Here is a 13,720-nt window from a genome sequence, read left to right on the forward strand (position 1 = left end):
CCCGGGATTGCTGCCTGGAGCTGGCTGCTCCCTGGGCCTGGGCTGTGCAGAGGTCCTGGCAGGCACACACTGGCCCTGGGCTTCCCGAGGGCAGAGCAGCAAGAGGCCAAGCCAGCAAGCTCAGTCACACTGCCAAACCATCATAAAAAAACCCCAAAGAAACCAGCCAAACAAAAAACCCAAACCAACCAACCAAACAAAAAAAAACCAAAAATACTTAGGGAAAGGGAAGGGAAAAGAGGGGAAGGGAAAAGAGGAAGAGGAAGAGGAAGAGGAAGAGGAAGAGGAAGAGGAAGAGGAAGAGGAAGAGGAAGAGGAAGAGGAAGAGGAAGAGGAAGAGGAAGAGGAAGAGGAAGAGGAAGAGCCCAACCTAACAACTAACTAACCAAAAAAACCAACAACAACAACAAAAAAAAAAAAAACCCAACCCAAAAAGCAGCAGGCAAAACCCACAGAAACAGCAAGATCCTTGGTCAGTGTGTCCACTGGAATGAGCCCATGCCCCTCACCCCACCCCAAATTCCCTCCAGACACCCTAGCTTGGCTCCCATTCTTCACAAAAGTCCAGAGGCAGGAAGGACGGGGGCTGAAGCAGGGGTAGCAACCACCCTGGGCAGAAACCAAACCAAACAGATCAAAAACCCAAAATGGTATGGGATAATAAACCATCTCCAGGACAGTGTCTATGTGTATACTCTAAAATAGACAATTAACACTAGTACTACCCTTTCATCTCTATCTTAAAATGTCAGACTAGAGATAGAAGGTTCCTAATTCTACCAAAATGACAGTTTGAAATAATCATTTTAGCAAAAAGGGAATATCTTCCATGTACTTCAAGTGATTCCTCAGTCCATCACATTCTGTAAAATTGATCATAATTGACAAAAATAGTATATGATTTTGCTTATGACTGTTGTACAAACAAAATCTGCCTCTCTGAAGATTGTATATGTGACATCACTTTACAAGAAATGGAATAAGGATTGTTAGACACTTCAGACTGAATTTATGATATGGTAAGAAAAAAGTAAGTATCTGTAACAGCAGGAATTTGCTGTCACCCTTTGGTAAAGTTGATCATTGAGAGATTCTATTTCTAATTAAGGTATCAAATCAGAAAGCATACACTACCCTGTTCTGAGCTCTGTGACTGTTGCATATGGTTCAAAACATTCTTGTTCCAAGAAGGTGGAATCACTTTCAGAAAGGGATCTCTGCCGAGGCTGAGGAATAGCAACAGTGCGCCCTGTTAGTGTTGTTGCAAGGATTGCTGCTGCTAGAGCAGACCTGGAAGAAAACAGAACAGAGCAATGAAGCAATACTGAGGCTTTCTCTGTGCTCCACATTTGATACCTTTTCCTTTGCAAAATGGCTTTGCTACTTAATCAAAGCAAAATGTTCACAGTTAACAAGCATAAATATCACTGAATGCTATGGGACTGGTTATAAACTGGTTATAAACCTCCCAAAGTAAAGCACAAAACAGCTTGCTATTGTAGTGCAGCTATCCAAGAGTAAGGTGCAGTATCTACTGGTTTTCCCAAATCACATCTGTGATAATCTTGGAATATACTGAGCTACTTCCCCAAAATTCACATCAATAATTTACAGTATTTAGCATTCATTTTAGCCATAACAATACTTCCTTGTGTTGTGTTGAAAAGGTTTTCCATGTCCCGCTATTTTGTCTCCATTATTCTCTACTCTAAACCTTTTACTGATGATTCTGAAGTTGTTAATAAATCATGGCACACTGCAAACCAGGACAAGCAAACAGAAGTGCCTATTTGTGTGATGCTGTGGAGTACGGAGAAGGGTATGATGAAAAGGAAAAATAATATCTCTTCCAGAATGTTGCAACTAAGACAAATGAATTGAAATGCTCATAACTGTAAAATGAATGACAAGAACTTGAGGCCAAAAAGAAAGAAGAAATTAGCTAGAATTAAGTAGGAGTGTGACAGACACTAAAAAGGCCATGGAAAACAACTAGAATGTAGAGAAAGCATAGAATAAGAACTGTAAGAAACTACAACTTAAAAATAAGTTGCATTTTTCCAATCCAGCGTGGTGCTACATGTCAGTTTTTTAAGTCCTTGGTATGGTAGCAAGGTTTAATTCATGTTTTTCTAATGAGCCAACACTTCCTGATTTACAGCACTCGTGCTGCTGCAGTCCTACACTCTACTGTAGTAGCCAAATTAAAAATTCCACTAACTTTAAATAGTTAATTCGTCTTTAATTGACTCAGATAAGTGACATGTTCATAACAGTTACTGTCCTGAAGATTTACCATGCTTAGGCGTGGGGAAAAAAGTTCAGAATGTGAAACTGCCCCCCCACCAAAAATATATTCTTTTTATGTAAAGTTTTGTAAATATTGTAAAGACATGCAATTCTTCTAATCAGATTTTTATAGTATGCTACAATATCTGATGAAACAACAAAAATATATAAAAAAAGAAAAAAATAATTCAAAAAATCCCCAAAACCAACACATACCTGGGCCTTTCTGGAGAAGGGTTTGGACTACGAGGGGGAGGGGTGCGGGGAACTGCAGGTTTAGGAGCTATGGTAGCAGCAGGGACCAGGCCATGAGCTATATGTTTCTAAATGATTTAAAATAAAATTAGTTGACTTTAAGCATTACAATGAGAAAAAACACAGAACTGAATGTGCACAGAAACTAACAATGCAAAATAATACAAAAAGGTGAACGATTACATGCAATTAATGTAAACAGAGACTTGAAATGGCATTTCATTCCCCTTAAAATCAGAACACCATGTAAAGCTGGCAAGTTCATTTAACATTTATGAACAGCTGCTCTTGAAGGTTAGAAATGTAATTTACATGAGACCCATTAATGTACATTTTCTATCCATTATATCACAATTTGCAAAACCAGAATTGTAACTTACTCATCTTTTTCCTATAGATATACAAGAAAATTGGACTAGAAAATAACTTTTTTCAAAGTATCGGAATGCTGCTTCAGACTAACGATATTAGTCCAAAAAAACCCTACCACTAAGTTTTGCAGTCAAAGGTTCAACCTTAATTATAAAAAAATTAAAAAAAAACCATTTTTTTCATCAGCAAGCACAGTATTTTTTTTTTTTTTTAATGGTATAACCTTAAATACCAGCTCAGAAAATCAGGACCAGAGTTCCTACAAAAGTACTGTGAAGGAAACTGTATACTGCCTGAGGTTGGAAGGGAGCTCTGGAGATTGTCTAGCTCAGGCTCCTGCTCAAAGCTGGGTCAGCCACAAGAGGGTTGCTTGGCATCCTGTCCAGTCAAGTCCTGTGTATCTTGCTGAACCACCCCACAACATTTTATTATTATGTTAAAGCTGAATTGTCTGTGCTTGAGTTTGTGCTCATTACCTTTTGTTCTCTCTCTAGGCATCATAATAATAATAAAGTCCATAATAAAGTCCATCACCTTTGGGCAGATTTTACTTTCCTATGGAGTGAAACAGACTAAGCTCCTGCTATTTCTGCTACAGATCTTTCCCCCCCAGTTATTCTTTAATTCACTTCAGCACGAGACTGAAGATGTGAACTGGGAAATATTTCGGTTTTACATTAAGTCACACCAAATAATTAAATGGTGCATTAGAAGACGGCCTTTTTACTCAGTCTTGCAAATGCACTGCTCCCTAATTTGGCACGTGTGTCTGGCATGCGTCATTTCGTTTACTACAGGCTATTGACTGCAGACACGACTACGACTGACCCTACTAAGACTGCCAGGGAACACAGCTGGAGTAAAGTCATCCCACGGTAAGAGTATGACAGCAACACAAGATCAATATTCCGCTGTAGCAATGAACAAAGATTCATTAGTTCAAATACTCTGGAAAAGACGACCCGCACAGTCTTCGGTTGCTCTGAGCCGCCGATCAGAACTTTTCTCAGCTCACTTGACAGCAGAACGGCGCTCGGAGGGCGGCCCGGCAAGCGCGGGGAGCGAGCGAGCGGCGCTGCCAGCCCGGGCCGCGCCCAGCGCTTCCCGGAGCGGAGGCGCGCCGAGGGAAGCTCGGCGCTTCTGAGGAGCCGGCAGGCCCGGCACCGAGCCAAAGGAGCGCACCGGCCCCCGGACACCACTTTATCTCGCCTCGGGCTTCATTCTTCTCCCCGGTTTTCGCTCCAAAGTGCTCAGCGATACCGGCATCAGCCGCAGAAGCCGCCCCCGGTCCCAGCCGCGCACTGAGCCCCGTGTCCTGCTGTCCCCGCTCTCGGTGGCGGCGCCCCGCGCTCAGCACAGCGATACTCACGAAGGGGCCCCTCCGGCCTCTCCCGAACAGGAACGCCATCAGGACGGGACGGCTCCAAGCACCGCCTCACAGCCGCTTCCCCGCCGCGCCGGACGCTTCGCCCTGGCGACCCGCCTGGAAACAAGGCCAGGGCGGATTTGCTGCGGGCCGCGCTCCTCCAGTCAGCGCGGGCCTTACTCAGCCTCGCTCGGCCGTAGCAACCGCCCCGGCTGAGGCGCCTCCGCTCCTCCGCTCCTCCTCCCGCTGCCGCCGCCCGGCCCCGCGGTCCGGCGGCCCGTGGCTGCTGCGGGCGGCTCCCCCGGGCCGGCGGCTCCCCCGGGCCGGCGGCTCCCCCGGGCCGGCGGCTCCCCCGGGCCGGCGGCTCCCCCGGGCCGGCGGCTCCCCCGGGCCGGGCAGCGCCCTGCGGCCTCTCCCCGCTCCCCAGCGCGGGCTCCGCTCCGGCATCCGTTTCGGTGTGCGAATGTGCCGTGGTGCCGGCTGCTCGGTGGTGCTTGTACTTAGATCGTACCTTAGCCTCCAAGGCTTGTTAAAGTCAGAACACCGCGTAAAGCTGGCAAACCTGAAAACAATCTCTCCCAGCAGCTACCTTGTAATAATTGGTCTGGAGACTTCCACCAGCTGAGGGTGGAGGTGCCTCTGGAGTTGGCTTTGTAATTCAGGAAGATTTTTCTCCCAGCAAGGGTGGCTGAAGGTATGGAAAAGGCAATGTGGGTTTTTTCACCATCTGTGTGTTTTAATTCAGGCGTTTTTCAGACTGAGCGGTAAAGCGCAAAGTGGAATTTGCAAGCCAGCCCAACAGCCTGTATTAAAGTGAACAGACTGCTGGCTGATTTGATATGCTCACCTTAGCTGTAAGGAAGCTTGAGGAAGGAGGTAGTGCCTCTTCCAGAATATTGCATCCTAAGTTTATGATTAAAATTTATAAGCTTGGAATAGGTTTGTAAAATGCGTTCCTACTTTTCCACATTTCTTTCTAGGGTATATCTGCTACTGAAGGAGGATTTTAAAGGAGGTCTGATGACAACAAAAGCAAACCTTCCTGTGACAGCAGGATCTATAGTTGTCCCTTACGGGCATGTGATTGGAAATGAGAAGTGGAGAGGGTCAGAGCTAGCCCAAAGGCTACAAGGTAAGCACAAACAAATTGGAAGAGGAAAAGCAAGTCAGGCAAATCATCCCCCTCTATTGCCCAGTAAAGTTAAATGGCTGGAATGCGCTTTACTCTGTGCCTGACTGATCCCATATTTGTGGTATGGACTATGGTAGCAGGCTGAAAGATCCCGTTTGTTTGGCACGTATCTGGGAGATCAGCTCAGTTTTCACAGCTGCAGAGCATTGCAGGGAAGCAGCACAATCTGCTGTTGTGGGGCTTTGCGGATAAGCATCTCCCCTAAGCTCCCTTGAATTTACATCTCTACTCTGCTACCATCTTGCTGGCACAACAAACTAAATTGTGATGATCCCTCCAGAAAAGCATGTGATATTTTTGTTCAAGTCTAGGGTTCACTGAACAGCTCTAGTACTTTTAAATCTGTAGATTGGAACTGCTATTAATTTACATTACTAAAGACATCACACAGTAGTTCAGATTGCTTGTAATAGATTTACTTAAAGGGAAAAAAGGCTTTTAATAAAGTTCAGTATGAAGTCACTAGAATTACTGATACTTCAGGAAGGCTGTGCTGTGAAATAATTGTTAGTACATATTTAACTACAGTATTTTTTCCTCTAACAATCTCACCCTAAGGGAAAGTTAGACTCATCTTTGAAGATGCCTTGGGACTGGTGGACTTTCATCTTCCAAATAGAACTTGCATTTTACTTATTTCTGAAGCAGATTTGGTTGCAGGGGATGAATTCAAACGAAGATTGGTTAGGTTTAGAAATGTAAGTGCTATATAAACAGAAAAGTTTTCATCTGATACTTGTTTATTCCATGCTTCTGAGAACATTCTTCTTGTGGTTTTGTTTTTTTTTTTTAATTCCATTTGAGGTGACTTTTTGGGATAATTTTCACCTGGGAACTGAAAAATTCTGCAGCTGTGTGATAGTGCTGTATTAAAACTCTGTCCTGTTCCTGCAACTTGTGTTCTTCCTCTGATTTGCTATTAGGCATTAACTTGTCATTAACAAGGTTTTTCCTAATATCTTTTTTGTTTCAATACAGGCCAGCAGTCTTAGGGGAATTGTAATCGTAGAGAAAACCCAAATCAGTGATCAGTACTACCTAGGAGTACAAAAACTTGTTGTACTCGAACTTGGGATGGTGTTGCTTCCTGTGGCGAATCAAGGAGAAGCTTCTCAGCTTATTATTCAACTAGTAAGTTTCTGTGCTATATTAAAATATGTGATGTACAGCAAAGCAGGTAGATCTCCCCAGTGATCACCTCATTGCAGAGAGAATACATAGGATCTTAAAGGAGCACAGCATCATTTGAATGTAAGGAGTAAATCTTCTGCAACAGTGATACAGTAGTACAGTTCAGTGTGAAGAAGGTTCATTTGGGAACAAAGAAAAAAGGCTGAAGAATATGATCCTGGATTTTTAAAATGTAATCTTGTATGAGGTGCCACTAGGTCGCATTAGGCAACTATCACTGTCAAAATCAACTTGAAATTTTGCTTTCTCTAAGGTTAGGGAAACTGTTTTTAAATGGTTTCTTGTTACCCATTCTCTGATTGCATCCGAAAGGTGACAGAAACAATTGTTTTCATTTGTTGTTGCTGTTAAGAAATTGTTCCTTAGTAAGGTTTTGTCGAAGTGCATCCGATAAGGGATGGCGGAGGGAGCTTGCATGTCCAGCTTGCTAGCGATTGCCGTGAGCTGTGCAGGGGTGACGGCCGGTGCCAGCCTGGCCGCAGGGCTCTGGCGGCAGCGCTGGGGTCGCTGACAGCTCTCTCCGCTCCAGGTGCGGGAGCAGAGCAGGGACCGCGGCGCCAGCCCCTTCCTCGGCAAGCAGCGCGCCCAGCTGCCAGAAGCCGCGGTGCTGCAGGCGGTGCAGCGCATCCCCGGCGTTGGGAAAACAAAAGCTCTGCTTTTACTGCAGCGCTTTGGAAGCATCCACCGGCTTTGTAACGCAGCCATCCGTGAGCTTGAGCAAGCAGTTGGACAAACAGTAGCGCAACAAATTTATACTTTTTTACATTCCTGACGTGCATGAGCAGTGGTATTTTGCAAAATCAAATCTTGTTTTTTTTCTTCTCAATTATAAAGGTTTGGTTTTAATAATCACATATTATGCCGATTTCTGTAACTGGACTCTGATGCTTCTTTTTTTTACATCTGCTCAGTTCATATAGATTAAGCTGTGCAAATTGCCTTGGAAAGAAGTCTGTATTTTGCATTTATCTGGAAGAAATAAAAACCAAGAGAGCTGTCTTTTTCAGCATTTGTATTTCAATATGGAAGAGCAATCTGCTTGCTTACTTTGGTCTACCAGAAGAAAAAACCACCATATGAATATGTGCATAGTAACTTCTCAGTAACTGGAAATAGGTTATGTGTGTTTAAAAAGTTAGCATATATTGCTTTAGAGTAACACCTTTGATTTATAACTTTTTGGAGTTCCTTTGGAAACTCCTACTGGAATACAGATTTGACTTCATGCTATTCAGGGTAGTTAATTCTTATTAAAGTAGCCATCCATCTGCAAAAGTCTCAATGATCACTTTATTATTTTGCCCCCCTCATCCCTGCCAAGGATTTTCGGAATCATAGAGGAGCTTTGAGAAGTTTTGATGAAACACAGTGATTGAATTAAGAAGTACAACAGCAGGCTAAATATAAGCAATACTAATTTCTCAAATCTGTGAGAAATTTTGTACCAGTTCATCTAAGTAGCAAAGGATTAATAATTTATATAAAACATAAAGATTCAGTAAATCATCAAGTTAAGATCCTACTTGCTATTACATTTTCAGACATTATGAGTTAGCAGCTTTGGAACTGCAACCATCAGCATTTCAAATGTTAAATGTATTTTTAACACTGGTTAAGACTGCATACGAAATTATAGAAGGTCACCCTTTTGCAAAACTTACCTGTGCATGTGTAATTTGATGTATGTAACATAATGCATTATGAACATCAGGTTTGTATTGTGCAATTTTATTGCATTAGGACAGCACAAGCTGCATTTTATTTCACCTTCTCCCAACAAAGTCACTGACTAAGAGTTGCATTTCCATGGCAAAGATCTGCCTTTTGAGAAACTTCAGACACAGAAATACCATTTTTACTAGATGTGTGCAAGGCCAGGCCTCATTGAAGGCACAGCTTTTCTCACAACTCTCATCATCTTTAACTGAAAAAGAATTAAGCAGTGTGATAATGAGTCTGGCATCTCAGCCAGAAAGGCCAGGTATTAGTGGGGAGAAGTCAGCCTATAAGATTTTCTCTTTCATTGGCTGTCAATAATGATAATCAGGATATATCTGTACATGTTTGTTGCCTGCTGATGAGAAGGCAGGCGACCTGGTTCCAAGGGACAGCACGGCAGCCCGGCCTCGCCTGGGCCACTTGGGCCACAGACATACACAGACACCAATGTGGTGGATGGTCAAATGGCGTTTATTACCTTATCTCGTGAGGTTAAATAGTCAAGGGGCTTTGCTACGTCAAAGGAAGAAGGTAGGGTCTCTAGGGTTTGTAAGGGGTGGAAAATACTGAGTTAGGAGGGGTTACATGTCTCAGGGGTGATGGATTACATATCACAGGATGAGGGGGGAAGGGTCTTGCTTTCCATTACATCCCGAAATCTGTTCGCTTGTCCCTATCTACCGCACATGTTAACATTAAGGTGTTTGTATTAACATATGCAATAATATATCTCTAACGACTTTTGAATTCTCTTCAAGGAAAAGGAAATTTGAACAAATAATTGTCGTGGTTTGACACGGAAAAAGAATTTTTCTCCGAAGGAAGAGGTCAATTTGGATATTGACCAATTGAAGGTGGACACACCTCTGAGAACACAGAGGGGTTAAAAGCAGAATTCCCAGGGGAACTCACTCTCTTTGGTTCTGGTCAGCACGCAGTGCAGCCTCTCCCCTGCCCGGCCATGGCTGGGTGGGGAGGGGAAAAGCCATGTGGCCTTCAGAGGTAGGCCCAAGGGTGGAGGGACAGAACTGGGCTGGTCCCCTGCAGATGGAAGGGTGGAGAAATCTGGTGTATCTCAGTTCCCCCCTCCAAGAGTCTCTCTCTCTCTCTCTCTCTCTCTCTCTCTCTCTCTCTCTCTCAACAGACATCAACAGTTTTGTCAGCAGTTCACCACAGGGAAGGAGAAGAGCTGGGGGCCCGCAAGGTGCCCAGCTGCCCGTGGGAGCTGGAGCCTGGGCAGTGAGCCATCCTTTGGAATCGGGACTTTTAACCCTTCCTGAGAAATGAAAGCTTTGTGAAATTTTTCTCCTTCTCGGTTTGAAAGAGAGGAAGAGAGACAGCTTGAACCCTGGGATGTTAGAAGGAGAAATTCTAGGTGGGAGGAGATGATGGAGTGGCTTTTGGCTGGACGTTTTCTTGGTAGCCACAGACTGAACTGATCTTCTCCTTCAAGAGAGACTGTATTTTAGGAGGATGCCGGTGAGCCAAAGAGACCTGCTTCAGCTGGGAAAAGACAGAAGTGGAGCGAACAGAGAAGATTTAGGGGGTTTGTGGTGGTGCCCCGTCTTCAGAGAAGAAAATCTCTGTTCTTGGACCCTCGGAAAATGGGGGGACTGTGGTCCCAAAAAAATGAAAAACTGAACTGTTGTTTTTTCCCCTCTTGGCAGGGCATCCTTGAAAGGAAAAATCCTAAAAGCAGTCTGTCCATCCATGCATTGGTGGTGAGAGCACTGTGCATGGAAAGGAGAGGGTCACCATTGGCAAACTTTTCTCCGGGCGGTGCCATGTGTGACATGGAAACACAGGATGTGGCAGCTGTGTTTCCTGGGGGGTCTGTGGCACAGGAGGGGCTCCTCTCTCCCTCAATGGACTGAGTATCGACTGTCTGGAGGGTGGAAACCTGATTGGGGTCCAGATTGTGTCTCACTGTGGTTTGTTGGAGTTGGGTGGTGGGAGGAGGAATGCTTTGGAAGGTTTTCATTTTTAATTTTGTATTTTTTCTTTCTTTTTTCCTTGTATAACAGTATAGTAGTAGTAGCTTAATAAAGTTTGTTTTTTTCCTTGTTATTAAGCTTGGGCCTGCTTTGCTCTATTCTCAGTCACATTTCACAGCATTCAATTGAGAGATTGCATTTTCATGGGAGCATTGGCATTGTGCCAGTGTCAAACCATGACAATAATCTGTTATAGATATATAACACTGTCTTTTTGCAAATATTAAAATGGATTTATGTGTGTGGTGTTAAAGTAACTTTGTTATAAAGATACAGTTTTTATTTCTGCTGTTAATTCAGCTTAAACATAGTAGTGAATCAGGTGATATCAGTGTGTTTGTGTTACAATGCCTGCTTAGATGGGATAACACTGTTATAAATGAGAATTTATTCAGCCAGATTAAAAATAAAAATAATTTTATTTGCGGTTAAATTCTATCTAGCCAGCCACACGGAAAGGACAGAGCCAAGCCCGGGATCGACCCTGGGTGTGCAACAAGGAGTCAGCCTCAGCAGAGGTTTTCTCCTATGCCCACACCTCCATCCTGGCACAAGCGGTTTTTATAGGGAAAATTCCGCCTGAGGCCAAGATTTGAGCAGTTAGTCTTTTCTTCTCTTCAGATCTACAGGTCAATAAGATTTTCATTTTTTGGTGATGAGGAGAAATAATTCAATGTCCGGAGTAGTTGAATTCTTGATGAGAGTTTACAGGAAGGCTGCATTCACATGGATCTGTCTGAGGATTTCCATGATACCCATTTTGGACGATCAGCACCGATGATTGTGATGATCAACAGCTGGAGCCCAGACATGGCCCATCTCCTGGCTGAGCCACATCTTTTTACTTGTAAATCAGTTTCCAATATACATTCAGTCTCGCCTGTAAGGGGTGGGTGGGGAACTAATACAATGGGCATGATTTAACAAGTATTCAATATTACATATTTCATACAAGGAATGGCGTGAATTATATTTATTACACATAACAACACCCAATGAACACAGGATGAGGACACCTGGACAGATCTGCCAGCCAGCAGCATTCACCCTCTGAAGGCAGTGTGCACCAAGGTCCAAACTGGAAGTGGTAAGGAGAAGGAGCCAAAACCACAGCCAAGAAACATGCATGCTCTAAAAAAGCGGGCCTGAGGAGGGGCCATGTAAAATAGTTCCTGGAAAATGTAAACTCATTTATGGATATGCAAAAGACTATGCATATGCAACAGGCTGATATAAGGGAAGAGGTATTTAAGGGGTATCCTCAAAGGTAAAAGTGTGGTCTTGGCTCACTGCCAAGATATACCCAGCTGTAATAACCTTTGCTTAATGGTCCTTGTCTCCTATAGTCCTTTAGTAACTTTTTTAATTTTCACAGGAGAGTAAACATCTTTTTCACAAATCCTTTCTTAATAGAAAGGTCCAATATAACTTTTCACTAAAGATGCTAACCCAAGGGCACTTCAGGTAATGCTGTTTTTACATGCCACTGTAGTGATGGGTAAGACACCTATTTCTTCATGCACAATAGCCCATCTTTATTCTTCACAGCTCCTATTTATATCGTTTTCTAAAGGCATTGTGTTTCATTTTAATTGGTTAGTAACTTACTGCAACTCAGTTCATTGGTTAGTAGTTGCTAATGTACGTGTCAGTCAAAAACTCCTCTCTAACAATGTTTACATTCTTGTCTCCTGGATAGAAGATATTTCACTTGGGTAGAAGTCTTCTCACAGGTGCAAATTTCTTTCTCAGGGAACTTGTCAGAGTAGCTTTTATGTGTACTTAGCTTAAGTAGCAGACACAAGACATAATTTGACAAGGGTAACAAGGCTCTTATTTTAGAAGGCTTTACCTATATGCAACATTGACATATGATTATATCAATCTTAAATAATAATATTAAATTTCCTTCACGCAAATTTTGACTTCTGTAATATTTTTGTATGATAGATTTGGAGTTAAAATCTATTTTGAATCGCCACTTCATAGACTCGTAGGCTCATCGAATCATTATGGTTGGAAAAGCCGTCCAAGGCCATGGAGTCCCAGCCCAGTTCCTGATGCCCAGCTTGTCCCCACCCCAGAGCTCTGAGTGCCACCTCCAGCCCTTCCTGGGACACCTCCAGGGATGGGCACTCCAGACCTCCCTGGGCAGCCCTGCCAAGGCCTGAGCACCCTTTGCATGGGGAAATTCCTGCTGGAGTCCACCTGAGCCTGCCCTGGCCCAGCTGAGGCCGTTCCCTCTGCTCCTGTCCCTGTTCCTGGAGCACAGCCCGACCCCCCGGCTGTCCCCTCCTGGCAGGAGCTGTGCAGAGCCAGAAGGGCCCTGAGCCTCCTTTGCTCCAGGCTGAGCCCCTGCCCAGCTCCCTCAGCCCCTCCTGGGGCTCCAGCCAGGAGAGAATACTGCTGCTGCACAAAGAGCAATCTAGAGACCTGACATAGGGGCCTTTATCACCACATTTTAACTTGCATAAATATTTTTTGAAAGACTCTTCAGAAAGCTCCACAGTTGTGGAGTTGCGTTATTTGTATGTTTTATTATCCCTGTATTATGTATTGGTTTATTCCTTTGTACCTCCATGTACAACTTGGTTTATCCCCAGTTTTCCCGCCTTGTCCCCCCTTCCCGCCTTTCCAGTATCTGTCCATCACCCTGGAAGAGGCGCAGTCTTTCCCTTTACCCCTCCCTGGTGCCTTGTCTGTCACTCGGTGTCCCTTCCCATCCATCCAGAAGCTTCTACTCAGGGCACCGGGTGATTGGGCGAGGGCCTGGGGCCCCTCCCGTGTCCTTCTCCCGCTGGTCCACAGGTGCATCACCCATCCCGGAGCCACTCCCTACCTCCATCCCTACTGGTTACCGGTTTTCCCCTCCCTTACAGTTTATAAGCCGGTGCAAGCAGCTCGTGCTCGTTCCTGTTGGCTGGCAGCGTTCTAGGATATTTGGCCTCGTTGGGCTACAATAAACTTGGGTTTAGCCCCCAGCAGGATCCGCTCTTCATTTACCACCGCGAGGCGTGCTAGCGCTGCCCGGGACCCACAAAGGCACTCTCCAAACCCCAGCTGGGAGCGGCGGAGGGTGCCTCCATCGCCCCTCTCGCCCCAGGAGGAGAGCTGGCCGGGGCTGAGATAAAGGGATCTGGGGCGGGAGCGCGGCACACAGTCAAGTCAGTAGGAAATGCGACAGTCTCCTTTGAAAACCAATGCGGCGCGGCCCGGCCCCGGCCCGGCTCGGCCCGGCCCGGCTCGGCTCGGCCCCGGCCCGGCTCTGCCCCGGCTCGGCCCCGGCCCGGCTCTGCCCCGGCTCGGCTCGGCCCGGCCCGGCTCGGCCCGGCCCGGCCCGGC

General features: G+C 45.0%; 2 protein-coding genes across 11 annotated transcripts in view; one reads left to right on the forward strand and one right to left on the reverse strand.

Annotated features, from left to right (window-relative positions):
• The window catches only part of LOC144247055 (centrosomal protein of 89 kDa-like), a 43,109-nt gene extending 38,581 nt beyond the window's left edge, over nucleotides 1-4,528 (reverse strand). For 6 of the 7 annotated variants that reach the window (XR_014957739.1, XR_014957738.1, XM_085589219.1 and 3 more), the window contains exons 1-3: nucleotides 4,286-4,528; nucleotides 2,506-2,612; nucleotides 1,135-1,290 (exon numbers count right to left, since the gene is read on the reverse strand). Coding sequence is in view for 5 of the 7 variants with exons in the window: in XM_085589219.1 (XP_085445345.1) it covers nucleotides 1,135-1,290; nucleotides 2,506-2,612; nucleotides 4,286-4,324 (302 nt within the window). In the remaining 2 variants the exon portion in view is untranslated. The remainder of the gene's footprint in view (nucleotides 1-1,134; nucleotides 1,291-2,505; nucleotides 2,613-4,285) is intronic. The other variant, XM_085589217.1, reaches the window with a different exon arrangement.
• Nucleotides 2,606-10,635, forward strand: LOC146766387 (Fanconi anemia core complex-associated protein 24-like). 4 transcript variants are annotated; one of them, XM_085589244.1, is made up of 5 exons: nucleotides 2,606-3,791; nucleotides 5,263-5,414; nucleotides 6,033-6,172; nucleotides 6,453-6,605; nucleotides 9,529-10,635. In XM_085589244.1, exons 1-5 carry the CDS (start codon nucleotides 3,691-3,693, stop codon nucleotides 9,625-9,627), a joined length of 645 nt encoding a protein of 214 aa, XP_085445370.1. In that variant the 5' UTR covers nucleotides 2,606-3,690; the 3' UTR covers nucleotides 9,628-10,635. The 4 variants fall into 4 exon arrangements, with proteins under 4 accessions (XP_085445370.1, XP_085445366.1, XP_085445367.1 ...); XM_085589240.1 differs by lacking the exon at nucleotides 9,529-10,635 and adding an exon at nucleotides 7,195-7,663 and having other exon boundaries at nucleotides 3,677-3,791; XM_085589241.1 differs by lacking the exons at nucleotides 2,606-3,791; nucleotides 9,529-10,635 and adding exons at nucleotides 4,639-4,976; nucleotides 7,195-7,663.
• The last annotated feature ends 3,085 nt before the right edge of the window (nucleotides 10,636-13,720 follow it).

This window comes from Lonchura striata, chromosome 11 (genome assembly GCF_050655825.1).
Source record: "Lonchura striata isolate lonStrDom1 chromosome 11, ASM5065582v1, whole genome shotgun sequence".
In the NCBI taxonomy this organism is placed as follows: domain Eukaryota; kingdom Metazoa; phylum Chordata; class Aves; order Passeriformes; family Estrildidae; genus Lonchura; species Lonchura striata.

Excerpts from the sequence above, each read along its gene's own strand:
- LOC146766387 (XM_085589240.1), top strand. The coding sequence starts at position 3,691 with ATGCGTCATTTCGTTTACTACAGGCTATTGACTGCAGACACGACTACG. Across the intron at positions 3,792-5,262 it reads TGGAGTAAAGTCATCCCACG|GGTATATCTGCTACTGAAGG; the intron begins GTAAGAGTATGA and ends ATTTCTTTCTAG. Across the intron at positions 6,173-6,452 it reads GATTGGTTAGGTTTAGAAAT|GCCAGCAGTCTTAGGGGAAT; the intron begins GTAAGTGCTATA and ends GTTTCAATACAG.